The 20,852-nt window shown below is 29.1% G+C and overlaps 1 protein-coding gene across 1 annotated transcript; it reads left to right on the forward strand.

Moving 5' to 3' along the window:
* The first annotated feature begins 4,428 nt into the window (after window positions 1–4,428).
* Window positions 4,429–20,570, forward strand: LOC135922708 (uncharacterized). Its single transcript, XM_065457148.1, has 15 exons — window positions 4,429–4,482; window positions 4,805–4,811; window positions 6,813–6,973; window positions 9,076–9,233; window positions 10,248–10,366; window positions 11,263–11,379; window positions 11,581–11,697; window positions 11,785–11,898; window positions 11,944–12,084; window positions 14,465–14,577; window positions 15,319–15,380; window positions 18,192–18,385; window positions 18,713–18,817; window positions 19,423–19,583; window positions 20,225–20,570. The coding sequence occupies exons 1-15, from the start codon at window positions 4,429–4,431 to the stop codon at window positions 20,528–20,530; spliced, it is 1,929 nt and encodes a 642-aa protein (XP_065313220.1). The 3' UTR covers window positions 20,531–20,570.
* Window positions 20,571–20,852: the final 282 nt, after the last annotated feature.

Below are 20,852 nucleotides of genomic sequence, written 5' to 3' on the forward strand. Positions count from 1 at the left end.
AGTATCCCCGCTTGTAATAGTACCCTCGCCATTTTTTCCTTTAGATCTACAAATTTATTTTTGAAGTATACATAAATAAGAGGTATTTTTTTTTATATAACCTATATTAATTTCGGGTCCAAATTTTTTCTTTTAATCGCTAAAGAATTGAAAAATACTTTTAAAAACTAAGAATTTTTTTTGTTTTTACTGAATTTCATGAGATATTTTTCTTAAAAATCTTAAAAAGACGATTTTCTGAGCTTTTCATACATTTTTTCTGAGAGATTCACTTTTAATCTAAACATTAGAAATTGGTATTATTTTTCTGGGCAATCAAGTTTTTTTTTATCAGAATATCAAGAAATTATTCTGAGTATTTAGTAGTATTTTTTTTTGATCGGAGCCTTTTTTCTTTATCCTTGTATTGATTATTTATTTATTTTTAATTTTCTTTTTTTATTATTACCATCTCTTTTTTAGCACTTTTGACTCGTTCACCAATTTTGCAGTTTAATTATTTTTCTCGATCGTGAAATAAAAAAAGAAGGAATTTATATTGAAGGTTTATTGTTTTCTTTAAGACTATCGTAAATTTTTATAAATGAATATTGCTTACAACTATTTAGCACAAATGAATTATTGACAACCCAGCTCCTAGTTACTCCATTAGATTGGAATACGCTTTTAAAAGGCACATAAATCGCTCCTATATTTATTACCTCGGCCGGTTAAATTGTCGCCGGTAACAGCTGATAAAAATCCGTGGCCGATTTATATCTCCACGTGGGTCTAATTATAATCCGTTTTCTTCTTCTTGTTATACAAATCGGTATACACTTTATTTTTAAAAACAAATTTGTGCATAAGAAGTTAGTTAGAATCGTAAGTAAACGAATTATAACACGATTCGGAGAAAAATATTTATCAGCTGATAATTCGTTACTTATTTTTCATCGGCCGATAATTCGTTACTTATTTTTCTGCAATTTAAAATTTTTTAAAAATTGTTTTTAAATATTTAATTATTTTAATTTTTTAAATTTAAAACAAATTATATTTCACAAATTTTTTAAAAGCTACAAAAATAGAATTAACTGGACATAAAAAATAATATTTTAAAAATTGGGCATGAATTGAAAAAATTGAAAAAATATACAATATAACAAAAAAAATTTAACGTATTCAAAAACGGCTAACTCTCAATATTTTAGCCAGAAAAATATTATCTAAGCTTCGAGATTTAGTTAATAGATGTTCAACTCTTTGTGCCACTTATGAACAAAATCTTAAGGCTTGCATAATATTTTTGCTAATAAAATATTGAGTTAGCCGTTTTTAAAAATTGGCTAAAAATGAACCGTTTAACAACAATTGTTTTGAATGATACAAATTATGAGACTAATATTTTTTAACTTTTTATTTTGATATATCTCCAAAACATAATATTTTAAATATTCTCCGTCGAAATAAAATAAAATAATCTATTTGTTATCATGAAAATTGAAAAAAAAATATAAATAATTATCAAAAAATATATAAATTATTATCAAAAACATATAAATAATTATCAAAAAAATAGAAATAATTATCTAAGTAATTTTTTTTTAACATATGTATATTTTTACAAATTGAAGGGAAAAATTTACAGTTCCACAACCAACTATTCTATATAGTTAGGAAACATGGCCAACCAAAGAATCAGACGAGAGAAGTCTATAAAATACAAACTATGGAGATGAGAATGCTGAGGTGCTGGGGCATCAAGAAAGAATAAGGTGCGAAGTACAAGAATACTAGTAAGTTTAAAGGTATTGCCTATTAAGACTAAGATAATGGTGAACAGACTTAGGTGGTATGAACACACAATGAGAAGGCCTATGAACTATATAGGAAATATGGTTAAGAGTTTTGAAGTGATGGGCAAACGTAAAAGAGGAAGGCCAAAAACTTCAATGGGACCATAAAGTTAGAGCCAATATGAAGAAATATAAATTAGATAAAAGAGATAGCATGAATAACATAACGTGGAGAGAGATATTGAATAAGCTTACCATCAGAAAAGGTGAAAGCTAAAAAGAAAAAATTGTTTTAAGTCAATTATTTGTATAATAATATTTATACTGATATTTAATTTACCAATACTCCAATAACAAAATTATATTTATTTTAACCAAATTAATGAATTATGTTTTATTATAAAACATTTTAAGAAGAGATGAACTTAATATTCGGGAACTGTGATTGGATATTTGAAAATTAGAAGATCCCATGGATTCTTGGAAATTTTTTCCTTCAAGTCAGAAAATAATCGGAGCTTTATGAGCTAAGGACATGTCGGTTGAAATAACTATTGCGATTAAATAAAAATCTGAAAAAACTGTTTTAATTTGATTATCTTCTACATTTTTTAAAATGTTTTAATCACATCAATGTTTTGAATAGGGGAGAACTGCAGTGAAACCTCTGATGATATGTTTTCCAAAATACCATTTGGTATAAGTATAAACCTCATGAAACTTAGGCTGTGTATACTCCTTAGGATCAGACATTGGTAGAAATATGTCGCAGTTAAATCTATATAACCCTCAACCCCTGTTAATGACAAACCCATATTGGCACTTGGAACCGATTCAGTTCACGACCTGGATCCTAAGTATTTGAGAATGAGTACTTCCCAATGGAAACTATTTAAACTTCTTAAAGCTAACTCGTAGCAATTTATTTTTGTACTGTGCTGTAGAATAGATTCAAGGCAAGAATTTTTACTCCATAAATCACGAGCAGTTAAATAATAAACTAACTCTACCCTTCACAAGCCGGCTAATAATCTTCCTCACATTGAAGACGGAGAAGGTTGACAAAGATGATACCAAAATTGTGTCAAATCGCCTTGTTTGGGCGGAAGTTGGGCTATCGCTCAATTAAACTCTGAATAAAGGTTGTTAAGCACAATTTTAGCTAGTTGTCGATATTATCAACTAGATCAACTAGAGATAAAAAGGAATGAGAATTTTAAGCAGAAAATGTCCTGAACTAATGTAAAATTTTTTTTGGGAAGTCATAGAGATTTCCTTATAAAATACAATGATTGATGAGTCACAATATTTTGCTCCTAATTTATTCTTGTAAACTATTGTGTTATTTTATCTGTGTTTTTAAATCTTAGTTTTTAATATTTTTTTTAATGCCCTACAAAGACAAATGTCTTTCATTGAACACCCATTATAGCCTCACCCTCCAGCATTATAGACGAAAGAGAACGTCCAAAAACCTCTTAATACATGGGGAAGTGTTGTTAAACGCTACTTTTAAAAGTAGCGCGCTATCGCTACCGCTATTTTATAAAAAAAGTAGCGCGGTATCGCTACCGCTATCGTTTTCAAATGAGTAGCGCGCTATTAGCTACTTTTTACGCTACTTTGATTTTTTTTTAAATATTTTTTTTTATGTAACTTTATTTCCACAAATAAAATATTGATATAAAAACATGACTATAATTTGTTACATATATATATATAATTTATTTATTATTGCACTTTAATAATAATAACATTTCGGTACTGTCATCCCCAAGTCTAGAGCGACGATCAGAAATTATAAGCTTTGCCATACTAAATAATCGTTCAGCACTAGCACTTGAGGGCAACGCAGTATTAAATTTAATAAACAAACTTTTTATATGAAAAAAATCATCAAAAATATTTATATAAGTATTTTTAGATTTAAAAAAAGCATCTAGAGGTTTAATAATATTATTATTATTATTTATTTCAAAAAAATTGTCTATGGAAGGCTGCAGTTTCGATCTTGCTATAGTATCGTGGTTAGGCATGCCATTTTTTAACGTTACCATCAGCCTATCAAGTTGCCATTTAGATTCAGTCAAATTAATGTATGGCCAATTTAACTTGAAACTAGGATGAACGATAGCAGCTATTACATTATCATCATCATACAGATCTGGAAATCTAATTTATATAAAGCGATTGTATTTATTATAAAAAAAGAAGAATACCATTTTAATTTTTAAAATTTAAATTTATCTGAGATTTAGATTCATTTATAAAAAAAAATATTAAAATAGCAATGATTTATGGTAAATAAAAATTTCTTTAGAGCTAACGCTACAGATTTTCGTTTAAGATTTTTAGGATCAATCCAATGTGCAGTTACTCCTAAATAAGCTCTAAAAATATGACATATTATAAATCAGAAAATAAACATTTTTACCTTCTATTGTGAGTCCAGCAATCTGCCGTTGTACAGACATAGGAGACATCTGATAGAATTAATATCAAAGATTCTTTCATTTCCTTAAAGCTCTCCAAAATTCTTGCCATCAATGTCTGCCGGCAAAATATCTTGCGTGGAGAAAAGGTGTTTATCATCTTTATAAAAGAATCCACCAAGGATAATGGTTGAACTGTATCTATTATAAAGTTCATAATGACTTTGTCAGCCAATTTATGGGATACACCAGGTGTTAATGAATCCAAATTGGTTAATTTGTTTGTATTAAATTTGATTTGGAAGTGGATTTATCTTCTTCCATTACCCCAAAACTTTTGAGATATTTTTCAATCTCTTTATAATTTGAAGTGTGCACAGTCTAAAATTATAAAATACTTAGAATAAAAATTATGTAGGAGATAAGTACATAAAAATGATTGAAATAACTATTTTAAAATGTTTTAAATAATTTAGATAAAATTTATGAATATATGGTTTTTTATTTTAATTTATTTTAAAAATTAAAGATTAGCCTACACATTGATATTAAATTTGTTTAATATATTACCTTTAAATGTTTTTTCAAATTAAGGCTGCTCGTATGATTTGAAGAGATAATTTTGCGGCACATCTTGCACCGAAACCGATATCCAGTATTAATTTTTTCTTCAAGGTTAAAGTATTTCTTGAATTTTGGGAAAGGATCATCTATATTTTGCTCATTTTCCAAAGAAATTTCAATATCTTCAACAATCTCACACATAACAAGATTTATGATGCTTAATATAAAATGTAAAATGAAATATAAAATAAGATAAAATCAAGGACATACCAATAACGGAATTTCAAAAATATATAATTTAATGAATGCGCGAAATATAAATTAAATACAGATTTCTATTTAACAACTGTTTATATCTAATATATAACAATAATGTATATTTTTAAATATAAATTTAAATTTCAAAATAAAATTAAATTAAATAAAAGGATTATAATTTTAGATTTTATAAAAAATATATTTTAATAATTTTTAGATGTATTTATTATGTAAAATTGAATCTAAATTAGTAGCGAGCTACCGCTATCGCTATTTTTTAAAAAAAGTAGCGCGCTATAGCTACCGCTACTGAAAAAAGTAGCGCGCTATTTTAACAACACTGGGAAAAACCCCTGTTAAACTACCCACTTAACAAGAGTGTCATTAGATATAGAAATTATTGGAGAAATCGGATATATAATAAATCTATATAATAATCATCCTCATATCATTCTCATGACTTAACAACTCATTTATAAGTTAAGGCGAATTTATGGCAAATTATAAGCTGTATTTTTATGTATTTATATTTCGTTAGCTTTAATTGTAAATTGCAGGGTAACAAGCATTAATTTAGAGAAATTTAAATTTATTTTGACTTATAATTAATAAATTCTGTCTATGGCAAAAGGTCTCATAACTCACGAACTCTAATAGCAGTTTGTTTTTACATAAAGTAATTTTCAAATTAAAAAATAATTTTTAAAATTAGATTTCTAGAAATATGATCTTATAAAAAATATTTTTATTTATTTTTTTCTAATAAATTATATGAACCAAGTTTTGAAATTTTAAACAAATTCCATTTTTTTTAAAAAATCTTTTAAAAATAGGGATTAACATTCCAAAAATCATTCTATATATGCAAATAACATAAAATAAAAAAAAATTCCGGATGAGATTGATTACATTATTATATGGTTCTATCTGCAAAATCGTTCATTTTCACAGGATTCATTTTCATCTTATTATCCTTAAAGAAAGGTTTAAAATAATTTATGAATAACGTTTCAGCTGGAACCATATGGAGAACCTAGGAAATAATGACTAGCAAAAAAATTTTAAACGTTTATTATGCAGAAATCGTTTTACTGAGCAATTTAACAATGTAGAGTCACGTTCAATGGACTAACGATGTATTCATAGTGCCTCGTTGAATGCAAAATCAGCTGGAGCCGCCATTTTGATAACCCATATATTCATTATTCTTATGTTAAAAACTACTTTGAAAATTGATGACTTGCTTCCTTGTTAGCTCGACGATCAGGCAATTCTTTAAGAAAGTTTGCGCCAGACATAGGAATGAATTGGTCTCTCGTTTAAAATTGTTAATAATTAAATGGCTAATCAAAATGGCGTCCCCAGATGTTTTCATTGATGTGCACTTTTAATGAATGTATCGTCAGTCTAGGCATTATTATATGTCATTGGTTCACACTATAATTAGAGTTTCTTATATTTTTATTTGTATAAAAAGTAAACGCGATATGTTCAAATGATTGACGCGGTATTTAAGGTTGCGTTATTTCTAAACTCAAGCTAATAAAGTAGATATAATTTATAAATTTTATGAAGCGAAAAAAATGAAAACGCTTAAGATGAAATTTGAAAAGCGTATGTTACAAAAAAATTATCTAGTGATTAAGAATCAGCTGTGATTTCGATACCGTTAAATGCCCCTCACCGCTTGAACAAATCGCGTTTACAATTATCTACGCCTTATTTTCCTTTGGGAGTTTAGAAATTAAAATTTTTAATATCTTTTTAAATATCTCCTAAGGTTTACGGGCATACAGTGATTGTTCTCATTCCTGTCCTACGCCTTACACATACAACAAAATCTGTTATAATATAGGACCCAATAAAAGTGTTAGCCACGCTAAAAGTTATTGCGCTTTTTCGGGCGGTGAGCTCTACAGGTTCGACGACATTGAAATGAATGTAATTACCCAAACATGTTTTTTTTTCCTCCTATTTTCCTTCTAATTTTCCCCCTTTATTTCGTTTTTTTTTAAAGAAACAAATAGAAATGCTAATAAATTCAAAAAAAAGATCTAAGGTTGGTTAGAAAATTCAAATGTTAACATTAAGTATAAAATAAACTACATTACGTAGAGCCAAAAAAATACATTCTTAAAAAATATTCTACCCTTGCTAAAAGCCGATATTTTTGGTGGAGATAAAATTATTCGCTGATAATCGATATATATTGCCGATATTTTTTTTAGGAGAACGAAAGTTGTACATGAGGGGAAATTATTATCGCCAATATTTTTCGGTAAATGAAAGTAAGTTTTGTATATGTGCCAATTAAGACTAAGATAATGATGAACAGAACTTAGGTGGTATGGGCACAGAATGAGAAGATCTACAAACTATATAGGAAATAAGGTTAAGAGTTTGGAAGGGATGGGCAAACGTAAAAGAGTAAGGCCAAAACTTCAATGGGGCCATAAAGTTAGAGCCAATATGAAGAAATATAAATTAGATAAAAGAGATAGCATAAATAACATAAAGTGGAGAGAGATAGGCACCAGAAAAGTTGAAAGCTCAAAAGGAAAAAAAAACTCAATACACGCAAAATCATAGGCTATGGGCTGCATACTTATTTTCTAGGGAATGTACATTAATACCGTTCAATTACTTTCCTATGAATCCTAAATGGATAATTACTAATTTAAATAGTATTACCATTCTAAATATATCAGTTTCAAATCAGGGTAATGGTCTAGCATCCTGGGTGAGTACTAATAGAGGTCCTAAATTGCTCAGAAGAACGTTAAGTTCTAGATTTTGGCTGTAGCTTCTTCAACCCATATATAATTATTCTAATAGTTAATAATCGACCAAAATGAAATGTGTCGTACTTATTATCCTATACCCCTAAATTATATTTGTAATATAACATTAATAGACATTACATTACAATTTGTAGGATAATATATATAAAGGAGTCTAATAATTATAATTCATTTATTTTAAAAAAAACCCTATCAAATAACATAAAGTTAGGGATGTAATAAGACAACATAATTTTGGCTATTGATATATGAATAATATGGATATACAAATTTAAGTAATTTCACCCTATATTTTAAATTTCTCTTATTGGTTAGTCGCAAATATTATCTAAGTCACTGACATCGCAAAAGAATGGTGATTATTATATTTTAGATTATTCTTATTGGAATATAAGAAGGGATATGGAGAATATATGAGAACTAAAATAGGAAGGGTAATTTTCGTTCCATGGGCAACTAAGGACGTTCTATAAAAGTAGTGTTGTATACGACTCGATTTGAGTCGATATTTTAAAAAAAATGGACTAACTCAATATTTTAGCCCTAAAAAAATATTGAGCCTAGAGATTCCGCTGATAGATGTCCAAACCTTTTGCTATGAGCAAAATCTTCAGGTTCGCCCTTTAACTTTTCCCTATCCAATATTGTGTTGCGAATTTTTAAAAATAGGCTCAAAATCGAGGAGCCGTTTAAACAACACTATTTAAAAAAAAATTATGAAAGATTTTTTTACCGACCCACAAATTTATAATAACCATTCCTCCCACCCCACCTGTAGAGAATATTAGAACGTTTGGATCCAGGAATACTTACCGGAACGTTCCAATTAGAACGTATGGGAATAGGGGATATTTTTATTGGCTGAATCTGCATTGATGGTGGGAGCCAATTCGGCAGGATATCTAACATGATCGATTTTCAAAATAAATTTATGAGGATGGATTTTTCTTTATTTTTAAATTCAATAATTCTGTGATTATTAATTAACGAATGGAATTCAAATTAAAAAAATGTATCTCATAAAATTGATTTTTAAAAATCAATCGATCAGTTGTTTAATTGTGCCGGAAGTCTAAAATCCTTTATTTCCGGGCGCCTGATTATAAGCAATATTCGAGAAATGTATATTGTATAAGTGATAGGTAATATTTGTTTTAAAAAAAAATTTATTTTATTTAGTGTATTTATTTTAAATATTTCATATTTTCCTATTCCTTCCTAAAATATTATATCCTTTTTCAGAAGGATATATTTATAGTAGGCAAGGATAACTTATGGGTAGACTTTGAAAAATATTACGAAAAAGATTCCGCTGTCCTTAAAGACTCGAACGGAAAGTTTGTGACGCGTGGTTTTCCCAATAATATATCCAATGATTTCTCCTATTACGGGAGAACAATGTAAGTAAAAAGGGAAAATTAATTTTAAATACAAATGAGCAGAAATCCAATTGTTAAAAAAAAGACATCTCAATATATCTTATCTGAAAATCTTAGTTTATGACTTTGATGTTTATCATTTTTGGGGTTTGTAAACGAGGGAAATAAGTATTGTAAGAGTATAGGCATTAGCATTCTTTCCCGTTGGTTAGTAAAATTATTAAAAATCCCAAAAATAGTATGTTTAACGCTAAATTATAGTTAACCGTTAATACTCAGTTCACATAGTACCTTGCTGCATATGGGTTAAGTACACCTTCAAAGTACCATACAATTTTATTTTATTTTTTTTAAATATTCTAATTTATTTATGTATATTATAAATCATAAAGGAAAATAATAATGATTAACATAACCCCTATAATTAATTATAGGGTGATAGAAAGAGGAAGGAAGGAAGGACGGAAGGAAGGAAGGAAGGAAGGAAGGAAGGAAGGAAGGAAGGAAGGAAGGAAGGAAGGAAGGAAGGAAGGAAGGAAGGAAGGAAGGAAGGAAGGAAGGAAGGAAGGAAGGAAGGAAGGAAGGAAGGAAGGAAGGAAAAGGAAGGAAGGAAGGAAGGAAGGAAGGAAGGAAGGAAGGAAGGAAGGAAGGAAGGAAGGAAGGAAGGAAGGAAGGAAGGAAGGAAGGAAGGAAGGAAGGAAGGAAGGAAGGAAGGAAGGAAGGAAGGAAGGAAGGAAGGAAGGAAGGAAGGAAGGAAGGAAGAAAGAAAGAAAGAAAGAAAGAAAGAAAGAAAGAAAGAAAGAAAGAAAGAAAGAAAGAAAGAAAGAAAGAAAGAAAGAAAGAAAGAAAGAAAGAAAGAAAGAAAGAAAGAAAGAAAGAAAGAAAGAAAGAAAGAAAGAAAGAAAGAAAGAAAGAAAGAAAGAAAGAAAGAAAGAAAGAAAGAAAGAAAGAAAGAAAGAAAGAAAGAAAGAAAGAAAGAAAGAAAGAAAGAAAAAAAGAAAAAAATGCATGTTATAGTTATCATTTATTTTAAAGGAAATGGATCGATGGAATGACCGTAGATCCCTTAAAGAAATGTGTCGTCATAATAGGAGAAACGCTTTACAGTTCCCGATGTGATTTTGGTCATGCCTTCTGCCTCAAATCAATATGCAGTTTTAAAATAAAAAAAATAATTGAGAATATAATTTTACTAAATTGATATTTCCCGACTAATAAAATGACCTATCTCGGAATGGACCCTAGGCATAAAAGATTGACACGTGGACCCAAACAGAACGTTAAATACTTTTAAAACGTTTTGCCGCTTCGTATTTTTTTTGTCGCGGGAAAAAAGAAATTTCCCCAAAATTGTCCGTTCCATGAGTCGGCTTTTCTGGATTTGGGATTCATGCAGTTTTCAGGATGGACTCTCTCCCAATCCTGTCAGTGTGATATGGTAATACTAGGCTAGGAATTGGTGGTACAGTGGGATGGAAAAGTATGAGTGAATAAGAAAGGTGGGGAACAAAAGGATCCCCACAAGTTTGATTGAACTTTTGAATTTGATTTTCACATCTCTAAATTATTTTTCCTTATTTTATTTTTTGGCAAAAATAAATATTGTTAGCGAATAAAAAATACCAACAAAGTCTGAATATTGTGTAAATTATTGATATTATTGAACTATATAATATATATTGGTAATTTTGTTTCCCTTGTTTAATATCAAAGGTCAAAAATGATATCTAAAAAAATGTAAATCTAAATACATAACAAAATATCGCCTCAAAACAGTAAAAATATAAAACTTTTAAAATCAATCGAACATATTAAAAGACGAAAATATAGCCTCAGAATGGTAAACATGTAAACATTTAAATATAATTTATCACAGCAGTTACATTTATAAATATCTAATTGGCCTTACTGATGGCACGATAATAGATTTGGGGGGAAGATGAAGAATTGGTGTAGAACGTGTTAGATAGATTCCATTTTTTTGATTATAAAATTTCCAAAATTTTTTTATATGTAATATTTTTTTATAAATTATAATCACGTGATTAAGATATAAAGCTGGGAGACGCCTGTAAATCCGACAAAGAATGCCTATCAAATAATTGTTCGAATAGTACGTGTCAATGCGGAGTTAATTTGGAATCTGTTAATGGCTTATGTGTATGGAGTAAAAAAATTTAATAAAATATATTGTTTTTCGAGATAAGGAAGTCGCGGTTCTGATAATTTAATTTTAGAAATTTTTATCATTAGATATTTTGGCAATTAACCTTGCCGGAATGTATTATAAGGTCAAAATAAATTTAATAAGTATATTAACAAATGTTTATCTACTCGTTTTAATATATACATAATGTTAAAATGTTAGATATCGCTTGCCAAAATGATGTTCAATGTTTGAATATGATAGATAATAGTCAATGTTATAAGAAAAAATGCAGATGTGTTAGTCCTTACATTATGATCAATGGAGGTTGCATCAAAAGTTAGTTTTTTATAATCAAAGTTATTTTTCAATTTCTTTATCATTATACATAAAGTGTAAAAAAAAATATATTATATTTCGTTTTAGAAAGATCTATCGGAGATAGATGTTATAATCATAGTGAATGCGAATTCAGACAATGCCAATCAAGATGTAAATGTCCTACCGGAACCTTTCTAGATAATAATGTGTGCTCTGAAGGTCTTGTATATCCACCATTATTTCTTTTTGAAAAATATTTTTTAGGAAGGCGTTTCAACGAATCGTGTTCAAACAGTGAACAATGCGAGGCGTTCAACGCGCGTAGTACTTGCGATCCGTTAAAAGGTGTATGTAAATGCAAAAATCGCCACACCACTTTCATGAGATACGGATGCGGGCTAGCAAGTAAGGATCACAATATCACGCGGTTTATATTTTTGTCACCAAGACCGGAAGGGGGAAAGTAAGTATATAAGAAAGTTTTTTTTTTTAAAAAAACCCCAAGTTGATTTAATTTTTATTAATCAAATTTGAATAAAATATATATTATAAGAATAATAGTTAATTTTCAAATGTTCCCGACATTAAGAATACTATAACCATTACGATATTGTACACGATATAAATAACTTAGGGAAGGCGGGAAAATATTGAATAGTGATTTCGAATATTTGGAATTGAGATGAAACCCAAATTTGGTTGAGCAAATGAAGTTAAAATTTCTTGTTAAAGTGATAATAAACTTTACCGGGGAAATATTTCTCTATGTTCTTTGAATGCATAGAGTTTGAATTTCCCTTTTCATTCATTCTTTGACGAGTTAATTCAGTTTTGCAATTTCATGCTTCCAACATGAATCATGATATCATGATGAGGAATTTTCTTCTTGGTAATTTGAAATATTTTAAATATATGGATACACACACATACCCTCGTATGTAATGATTTGTGTAAAATTAATCTCTTTCATTAATTAGAATTTTTGAAATATTAAAATTAGGCCCACTTACTTAATTCAAAAGTAGGATGAGATAATTATTACAATGCAAAATACAACATTATAATTAATTTCTATAACAAATAGAAAATATAATTTGTTTTTTGATAAACTATTTTTTGCCTAAAAATTTTACTTATCCACTAGTTGTTTAACTGAGATTCGCAATAAGCCATGGTTCATCTCATGATATTTTATTATTTTTACATCCCACTTGGTAGAGTAAATTGGTTGAGGATTTATTTGCATTGAGTGATATAATTCTAAAATATATATCTCTGACTTCCTATAAAAATTTTGACGCCTCCTGGTGTAAGATCCAAAAAATTAGATTGATATAATCTGAACTTGTTTGTTCTTGACCTACAATTAATGTTGGAATAATAATGGCCTTCAATGTAACTTCGCACGAGTTGTATATGAGTTCGCTCATCTCCCTATTCACCAATAAACATGATCTTATAGCCCTTAAAGGCCATCTGTCCTGGAGCACATAGGCCTATTTTTCCAGACTTATAAGGTCAGATGTATATCACAATCATACATTTAGCAAAGATGATACTTGGATAGATATTTGAGCTAAAATCTAACTTGTCATCATTAGCTCTAAGCCTATAGTTTTTGTTCTTATCGTGTATGGGATCTTTAGATATCTATTATCTTATCGAAATCTCAGAGGTAAAATTCATCAGCGAGATTTAGAATCTCTAATAGAAAGATACAAAATTAGGTTTTGTTAAATAAAATATCAACCGAAGTTTTACGAATACATGAATTAATTATGTTAAAATAAAAATCGTTGTATCAAGAGGGTACCATTTGAATTGCCTGGCCTGGATTTGCAAAAAAAATTATCGGACCCGGTTTTTAAAATTTTTTGCCCGGATATTTTTTAATTAAAAAAATTTATATAACTATTCGGCAATTTACGGATCGATTTTCGGCGAATATGGAATCAAATATATAATAACTTTTAAAAATTATAATATTCTCCCCATTCATACTAATAAGGAGTGAGTTTAAATTTCCACACACTTTCTATTTGACTGATCGATGGTAATTCTCTTATTTCCTGTTCATCTTGTAATTTACTAGAGTCATTGGTATAAAGTATCCGTTATTTTGCGCTCCCTTGCTGGCAACAATTTCCTGAATTTGAGGGAAAAAAAGAGATATAAATGTATAAATTATCTAAAATAAATTTTTATCCATGGAAAGGTATATTATTTTAAATATTGAGGGTATACCTATTGCTTCTAATTTCATTTATTTTTGGATATCATCTAAGAAAATTTTTCAGTTGAGATAATTAATTTTAAGAATATTTCGCTAGAAATTATTTTTCTTAAGAATTCAGGAAAAGGAAAAAAATGGAAAATAAGAAATTAAGTGAATAAATGTTATGTATTGTTCCATTTTAAATTACAATTTATTTATTTTTAATTTTTTTTTATATTAGATAATAATACCTATTTATAATTATCGGTTAAAAAATAAACGGCCCGGCCCGGCCCGACCCGGCCCGACCCGATTCTTTTTTAAGGGTACGATCCCGGTTTTGGGCCGGCCCCGCGGGTCTTAATTATTTATAATTTTAACTATGCCTAAATAACATACTATCTATCCATTTTTGGTTAAACTTTCAAAATTATTTTTAAAATTGAGTATAGAACAACCCCAATCAATCAATCATTCGAATTTTATGTGGATGATATCTACCCGACATATCTCGAACTCGGATTTATTTGATAATTATTTATAAACAACTTTTATATAAAAATAATTCAGAAAAACATTTTAAATGTCTGGCAGCTGTTACCATGTATCACAAAGATTGGCAGATGTTCGTTAATTTAACCGATTACGAAAAGATGCTGATGACAAGGGATCTAGAAGATAAGGTTTTTGATAGATGTCAAACATGTATTTGCGTATAGATTTATTCACCCTTTTTTTTGTTTTCTACACCCATTCCTAATTTTTCCTTTAACTTTCACTTTTGGTAAGTAATACGTTTTAAGTAACTTTACTTATATTTTTATCCTTTTTAAAAAAATTTGGCTCAAATTTGGAAAAAAAAAGCAAAAATTAGCCCGTATACTTCAATTTTCCCTAAAGGGATTTCCTTCTGCAGGTATAGCCCGATTCTTAGGGCATTGCCTAGCTATTTTCACTAAGCAATAATGTACAAAGGAGAGGAAACTATCATGAGAGTTAGGGTTAGGAGTTTACTGCAGTGTATAGCTCGTTTTGAGCCTATTTTCAAACGGCTAACTCAGTTTTTTATCCAGAAAAATATTATGCAAGCCTGAAAATTTTGCTAATAGAAGGAGCAAAGGTATAGAAATATAGTATTGAAATTTCGAGGCTTAGTCAATATTTATGTGGCGAAAATATTAAGTTAGCCGTTTTTAAACGAGCCGTTTAACAACATTAGTTAACTGCAAAGCAAATTATAGGCAAAATTTATAAATAGCTGCGCGATGAAAAGATGAAATGAATTATATCGCTATCCATTATAAATTTTTACCCATTAATTTGCTTGCTTTTTATACCAAAAACACCCCAGCGATACGCTCTTACTAAATATGAGTTTTGCTTTATCCTTCCTTATCTAACATAATTTATATTATATTACATAGATCCACGCCCGATTGAAACGAGAATTCCATATTTTTAGAGATCTCCTCATGATATTTAACAAGTAATATAATATTAATATTTTTTTATTAAAAAAAGGCTACTTTAAGAGGAGCTCAGTTTTCCGAAAATAAAAAGTATCATGATAAGTAGTAAATCGCATTGGTTTAAGATAGTATACCCTGGCCTGGAGTGCATTGTTTTTTTTTAAACATATTGTTAATCTTTTTTTAAAACAAAATATAAAAAATCGTAGACATACAATATGCGTTCGTTTTCGTGGAATTAATATGTATTTAAGAAGGGAAGCTGTGGCCAGAAGATTAGATATAGTTTGGGGAAACAGGGATAGTATGAGGAAGCAATCTTCTTTGCTGGGGTTCGTTCCCAGCAGGATCTATTTTTCCTAAAACCCATTATTTTGCTCGAGCAAGGTATTTAAGGGCTAAAATAGAAAGATACCAGGTGGGGTTTTTAAAAAAAAAAGGTAGTGTTGTTAAACTACCTAAGTCAACTGCAAAACAGCAAAAATGTTCGAATCAATCTTCAAGATGAGACTCCTTAGTGGCTTAATTTAGTTTTATTTAAGCTAAAAGTGTGACTAAATCACAATAGAGATGATCAAAGTTAGCTAATTTAACAACACAAAAAAAAAGGAATTTCAAAAATTAAATCGTTGTTTCGGTAAAAATGACTGTATCACTCATTATTTCGTTTAAGGGAAGAAATCGTTCTAAAAAAAATTTAGATTTTATTTCCAATCTATTTCCGGTTTTAACCGATTTATCGTTCCACCAGTTTATATTTAACTTTGAAACTAATAATAATGTTAAGGTTAAGTTGTTCCTCGCTAACATCTTTCCAATTTTGTTCGAAATATTTCCCGAAAAATAATAATATTATTTATATTGGTTTTGTTAGATTAATTCAAAATGTTTACTTATAATAACTTTTGAAATTTATTGGTTCAGGTATAATAACCCTTTATCTTTTCCCCCTAGGTGTCTGAGAGGATTCTGATAAAACTTTGAGCAAATTTTTTTTTCCTCCTGGAGAAATTATTCCTTAAAAGCTATCATTTTATTTTATTTCGCTGAGAAATTCTGAGCATTAGATTTTAAAATTCTTAAAAGCCTAGAAAAGCCGATATGAGTTGAGGTTAGTCTATATATATTTTTTTTTCTCTTTAAATAAACGTCATCACACCAAGGCAATTTTTTTTAAAAAAGAAAAAAAAACCAGATGATATAAGGAGAAATATTTATTTGATTAGACTTTTTCACCACTTATTTAGGTCTATCTCATTGACATAATAATAATAATACCCTGACAATGCATTCATTAATAGGTGTACATCAATGAAATCAGCTGGGGACGCCATTTTGATTACCACCATTTATTTCTATGTCTGACGCATGCTTTTATAAAAAGAATAGCCTTATCATCGAGATAATAAGGAAGCAAGTTATTTAATTTAATAAGTAGTTTTTTAACACGAGAATAAAAATGACTATATGGGTTGCCAAAATGGCGGGTCCAGCTGATTTGCATTCAGCGACGCTTTCAAGATGCATTATTATGAATGCATAATCTAGGATAATTGGTCTATTTCCGCTAGAATTTTGGCAATACTTCCATTAATGTTACAAACTATGTAATTAAAAATTGAACAATAAAAAAAATTTTTAATTTATGTGATTGTAAAGGTTGGCGTCAATGTGTTATCGTTACTACTTTAAATCATTTTTTTTATGAGCGAGTCTTTTCAAAATTTAAAAATCAGATTTTTCCGGAATTATATTCTTTCGTGTAAGGATAACCTAACCTATCGATTTACTTAACCGTTATTTATAACTGAATTTGACTAATAGTTCCAACTTGGAACCCTGATATATTGTAAAAAAAATTTTTAAATATTGATTTCTTGAACGATTTTATTTTATTCAAGTTTTAATGCATATTTCTATAAAGATCAAACAGCGCGTTTTAATTTAAAACTGTTCAAATCAATTAAAAGAAACTGCCTCTCCTTTAAAAATAAATAAGAAATAATGCGAGATTATGCTTTATATTATTGACATTTTAAAAAATAATTAAATTATATAAATTTTCTTAATCATGTTTATAAGATTTTTAATAAAAGTCTGAATATTGAAAATAATAAAATATGGCTGAAAATAGGTAATAAAATAATTAATTGAATCGTAGACAATTTAGCTGTAAAACCTTTGAGTTTATAATTTATATATTTATAAAAATATACGCGGAAGATTTAATTGTAAATTATATTTAAATTTTAAAAAAGTTCATGTAAAAAAATTGTCTAAAATTCATAGGGTTAGGGTTAAGTTAGGGTCAGGGTTAGAGATAGGGTTAGGGTTAGAGTAAGGGTTAGGGGGTAGGTATTCCAAACATGAGGGCACACACTTCCGGTAAAATGTGATTTTTAAAATTTAAAAAAAACGCGCTCAAAATAATGATTTATAGTTTTTAAAAAAAATAACACATTGCCTAAACATGGGTAGGGGGGGGGGCACATGTTGTCACTATTCAAATAATTCTTGAATTTCAACCTTCCACTTTATAAAAAAAATTTTCTTTGGAATATTCTAGAAGAAATTAAGGATTGGTAAAGCTTTTCTTCTACGAGCTTTAATTTTTATTACCGGGATCTTTGGGTCGAAACTTTGGATGCCATGCCTAGATTTTCCTTAAAAACAATCATTTTTGAATGAAGATTCTTTGGAATTGATTTTTGGCCAAAATAAAAATAAAAAAAATCTTGGTGACTCTTAGCTCCTCGAGTTAAACATTATTTGAAAATTTTTTAAATTACGCTAATTTCACCCCGAATACTTTCATTTGGTTTTTAAAGCCTAAATTCTTCCGATTACAAGAGGCCCCATTTTTTGATGTACCTATACCTTGCACGTGTAGATGACCATCTGGCTAACGTGAAGCGAGGTTTAAACGTCATTTTGCCGGTCGAGTTTCACTCCGCTCCTTACCAATATTGGGACACCCCGTTAAGCTTGACTATAGAAGAGGTCGAAGTAAATCCCATCAAAGGTCAATTTCTCTACATTTTTTTTCTTATTTAGTTTCTTTCTTTCTTTCCTTCCTACTTTATTTCTTTCTTTCTTTCTTTCTTTCTTTCTTTCTCTATTCACTTTTCCTATTATTATCTGCTTTTCCTTTCCCTTTTATTATCTATATCTTTTCTTCCTTTCCTTGTATTAACGATGCCCGAGCTTGGAGTGACCATCAAAAGGTTAGAGGGAGTATTTCTTAAAAAAAAATTTAATTATCTCTTTCTTGCCTCTAACTAAACCATAAATATATACATTTTACACCGGGATTTTAATTTTTTTTTTTAATAAAAATATTAATGAAAAGATATGTGCATGGATGATTACCACGATGCCGGCTACATATTAATGTTATGCGCAGCGTTTATGGCTATCATATTTTTACCGATACTTTACCTGTGGTACTTAAAAAGTAACGCGTTTTCGCCATCTTTTTAATTATTTGTTTTTTTCGGTACACTAAATTTATTCATCAAAAATAGATAACTTTCATTCTATTTTTATTCTATTTTAATTTATTATTTTTTGTTATTTTCTATTCATTAAAAAAAACATTTGTCATTTTCGTACAATTTTTTCTAAAAAAAACAAATTTTTCAATAAATAATTTTAATGTAGGATTTTTTTAAAAGGATTTTCTTATCTAAAATTAGCCAAAATATAGATAATATCGTTAAAAAAAATTCGGCGTGGGGTAGGAAGGGTTACAAGGTTTTAAATGGCTTTTGCCCCTCCTCCTCCCAAATTAACTAAGTTGAGATATGCACAATTTTGAATACCCATTTCTATCCAAAACATTGAGTCTTATTCTTCAAATTTACCTCAATTTATTGAATCGTATACTAGTGACGATCAAATGGTACATTTAAAATATTAATACATAAATTTGGTGCGGTAATGGTAAATTGTTATATACCGTTATTATATTCTATTCTATTCTATCCTATTTCATTCTATTCTATTCTATTCTAATCTACACTATTTTTTTTTCTTCGCAATCAATAAAAACAAACAAAGAAAAACGATTACGGGAAGGCCGTAACCCCTGGAAACAAGCTTATTTCAACCAAAAAATAATAATTCCTTACACGGTTCAAGAATTGCGGGTCACCCTAACGCAACTCAATATATTAGATAATCGAAATCCCAAATCCGGGCTTATCGTATATGAAGAACGGGTGAGAAATCCTAATTAAAAATCATTTTCCATATATTACTTTCTTTCTTTCTTTCTTTCTTTCTTTCTTTCTTTCTTTCTTTCTTTCTTTCTTTCTTTCTTTCTTCTTCTAAACAAACGAGATAATTTGGCTCCATTTTTTCTTAACCGGATGATATAAAGAAAGGGAAGGGTTAAATTTTCGGGAGCGGTTATATCCCAAAATTTTTTTTTCTAGCAGTTTCGACATCCGCATATGTGGTCCAATAATTTATTTACGATTAAATAGGCGCGCTTACTATTTAGCGATGCGTATTCGCTCCATTTGGCCCCATTTTTTAAAAAACAGCTGACTCAATATTTTATCCAGAAAATAATATTACGCAAGCGAGCCTGAAGAATTTGGCTCATAGATGGGACCAAAGGTTTGGATATCTATTAGCGAAATCTTGAGGTTTTCGAGATATTTGTTACTAACCGTTTTTAGAAATTTTGTATCAATCTGAACCCCGGGTCTGAACTTCGGGTATGTGCTCCGGGTTCGCGCTCAGAGCCGGTCTGAGCACCAAGTTGGGTCATAAATTTTACGACCAAGCAAATTAATAAGCACTACATATTACTACTATACCTATTTCACGCGAAAAAAAAATATACATATAAAAGGACATCACTAAAATGTTCGAGCAATTTCTCAAACTTTACCTCAAATACTATTACGAAATCTACTACGACTTCGATTACAGATACGAATACGATATAGACTTCGACTATTGGGCACGATTTTCTAGGGTTAACGAGCACGTGTGGCCTAAGGTCGATTACAGCGCTGAGGTCTTTGAGGTTCCCAGGAAAATTTCCTCCGAAAAACTCAAGAAGAAGGATGAGGCACGGAGAAAGGGCAGCAAATACATGAATATGGGTGACGATTACGAGTTGAAGGGTTCGTTAAATTCCGATTTTTCGCTTTGATAGTTATTAATAAGCCACGTTATTGTCACGTGTTTTTTTAATTGACGTCTCCATTTATAAAATATATTTTTTTTATATATGTAACATAATCTAATATATATTTATTTTTTTCTTCTAATAATTTTTTGTGTGTATTATTATATGCTATCTTTTTTTAAAAAATAAATTGATATTAAAAAATTGGAAGATTTATTTTGATTTTTAGAAGAAACCATTAAAATGAGCAGTGCTTAAAGAGGATGAAAAATTAAAAATTAAAGCTAAAAAATATGTATATTAAAAAATAGGGTTAATGCAATGACATATAATAATACCTAGACTG

The sequence above is a fragment of the Gordionus sp. m RMFG-2023 genome, chromosome 1 (genome assembly GCF_954871325.1).
Source record: "Gordionus sp. m RMFG-2023 chromosome 1, tfGorSpeb1-WG-v2, whole genome shotgun sequence".
NCBI lineage: Eukaryota > Metazoa > Nematomorpha > Gordioida > Chordodea > Parachordodidae > Gordionus > Gordionus sp. m RMFG-2023.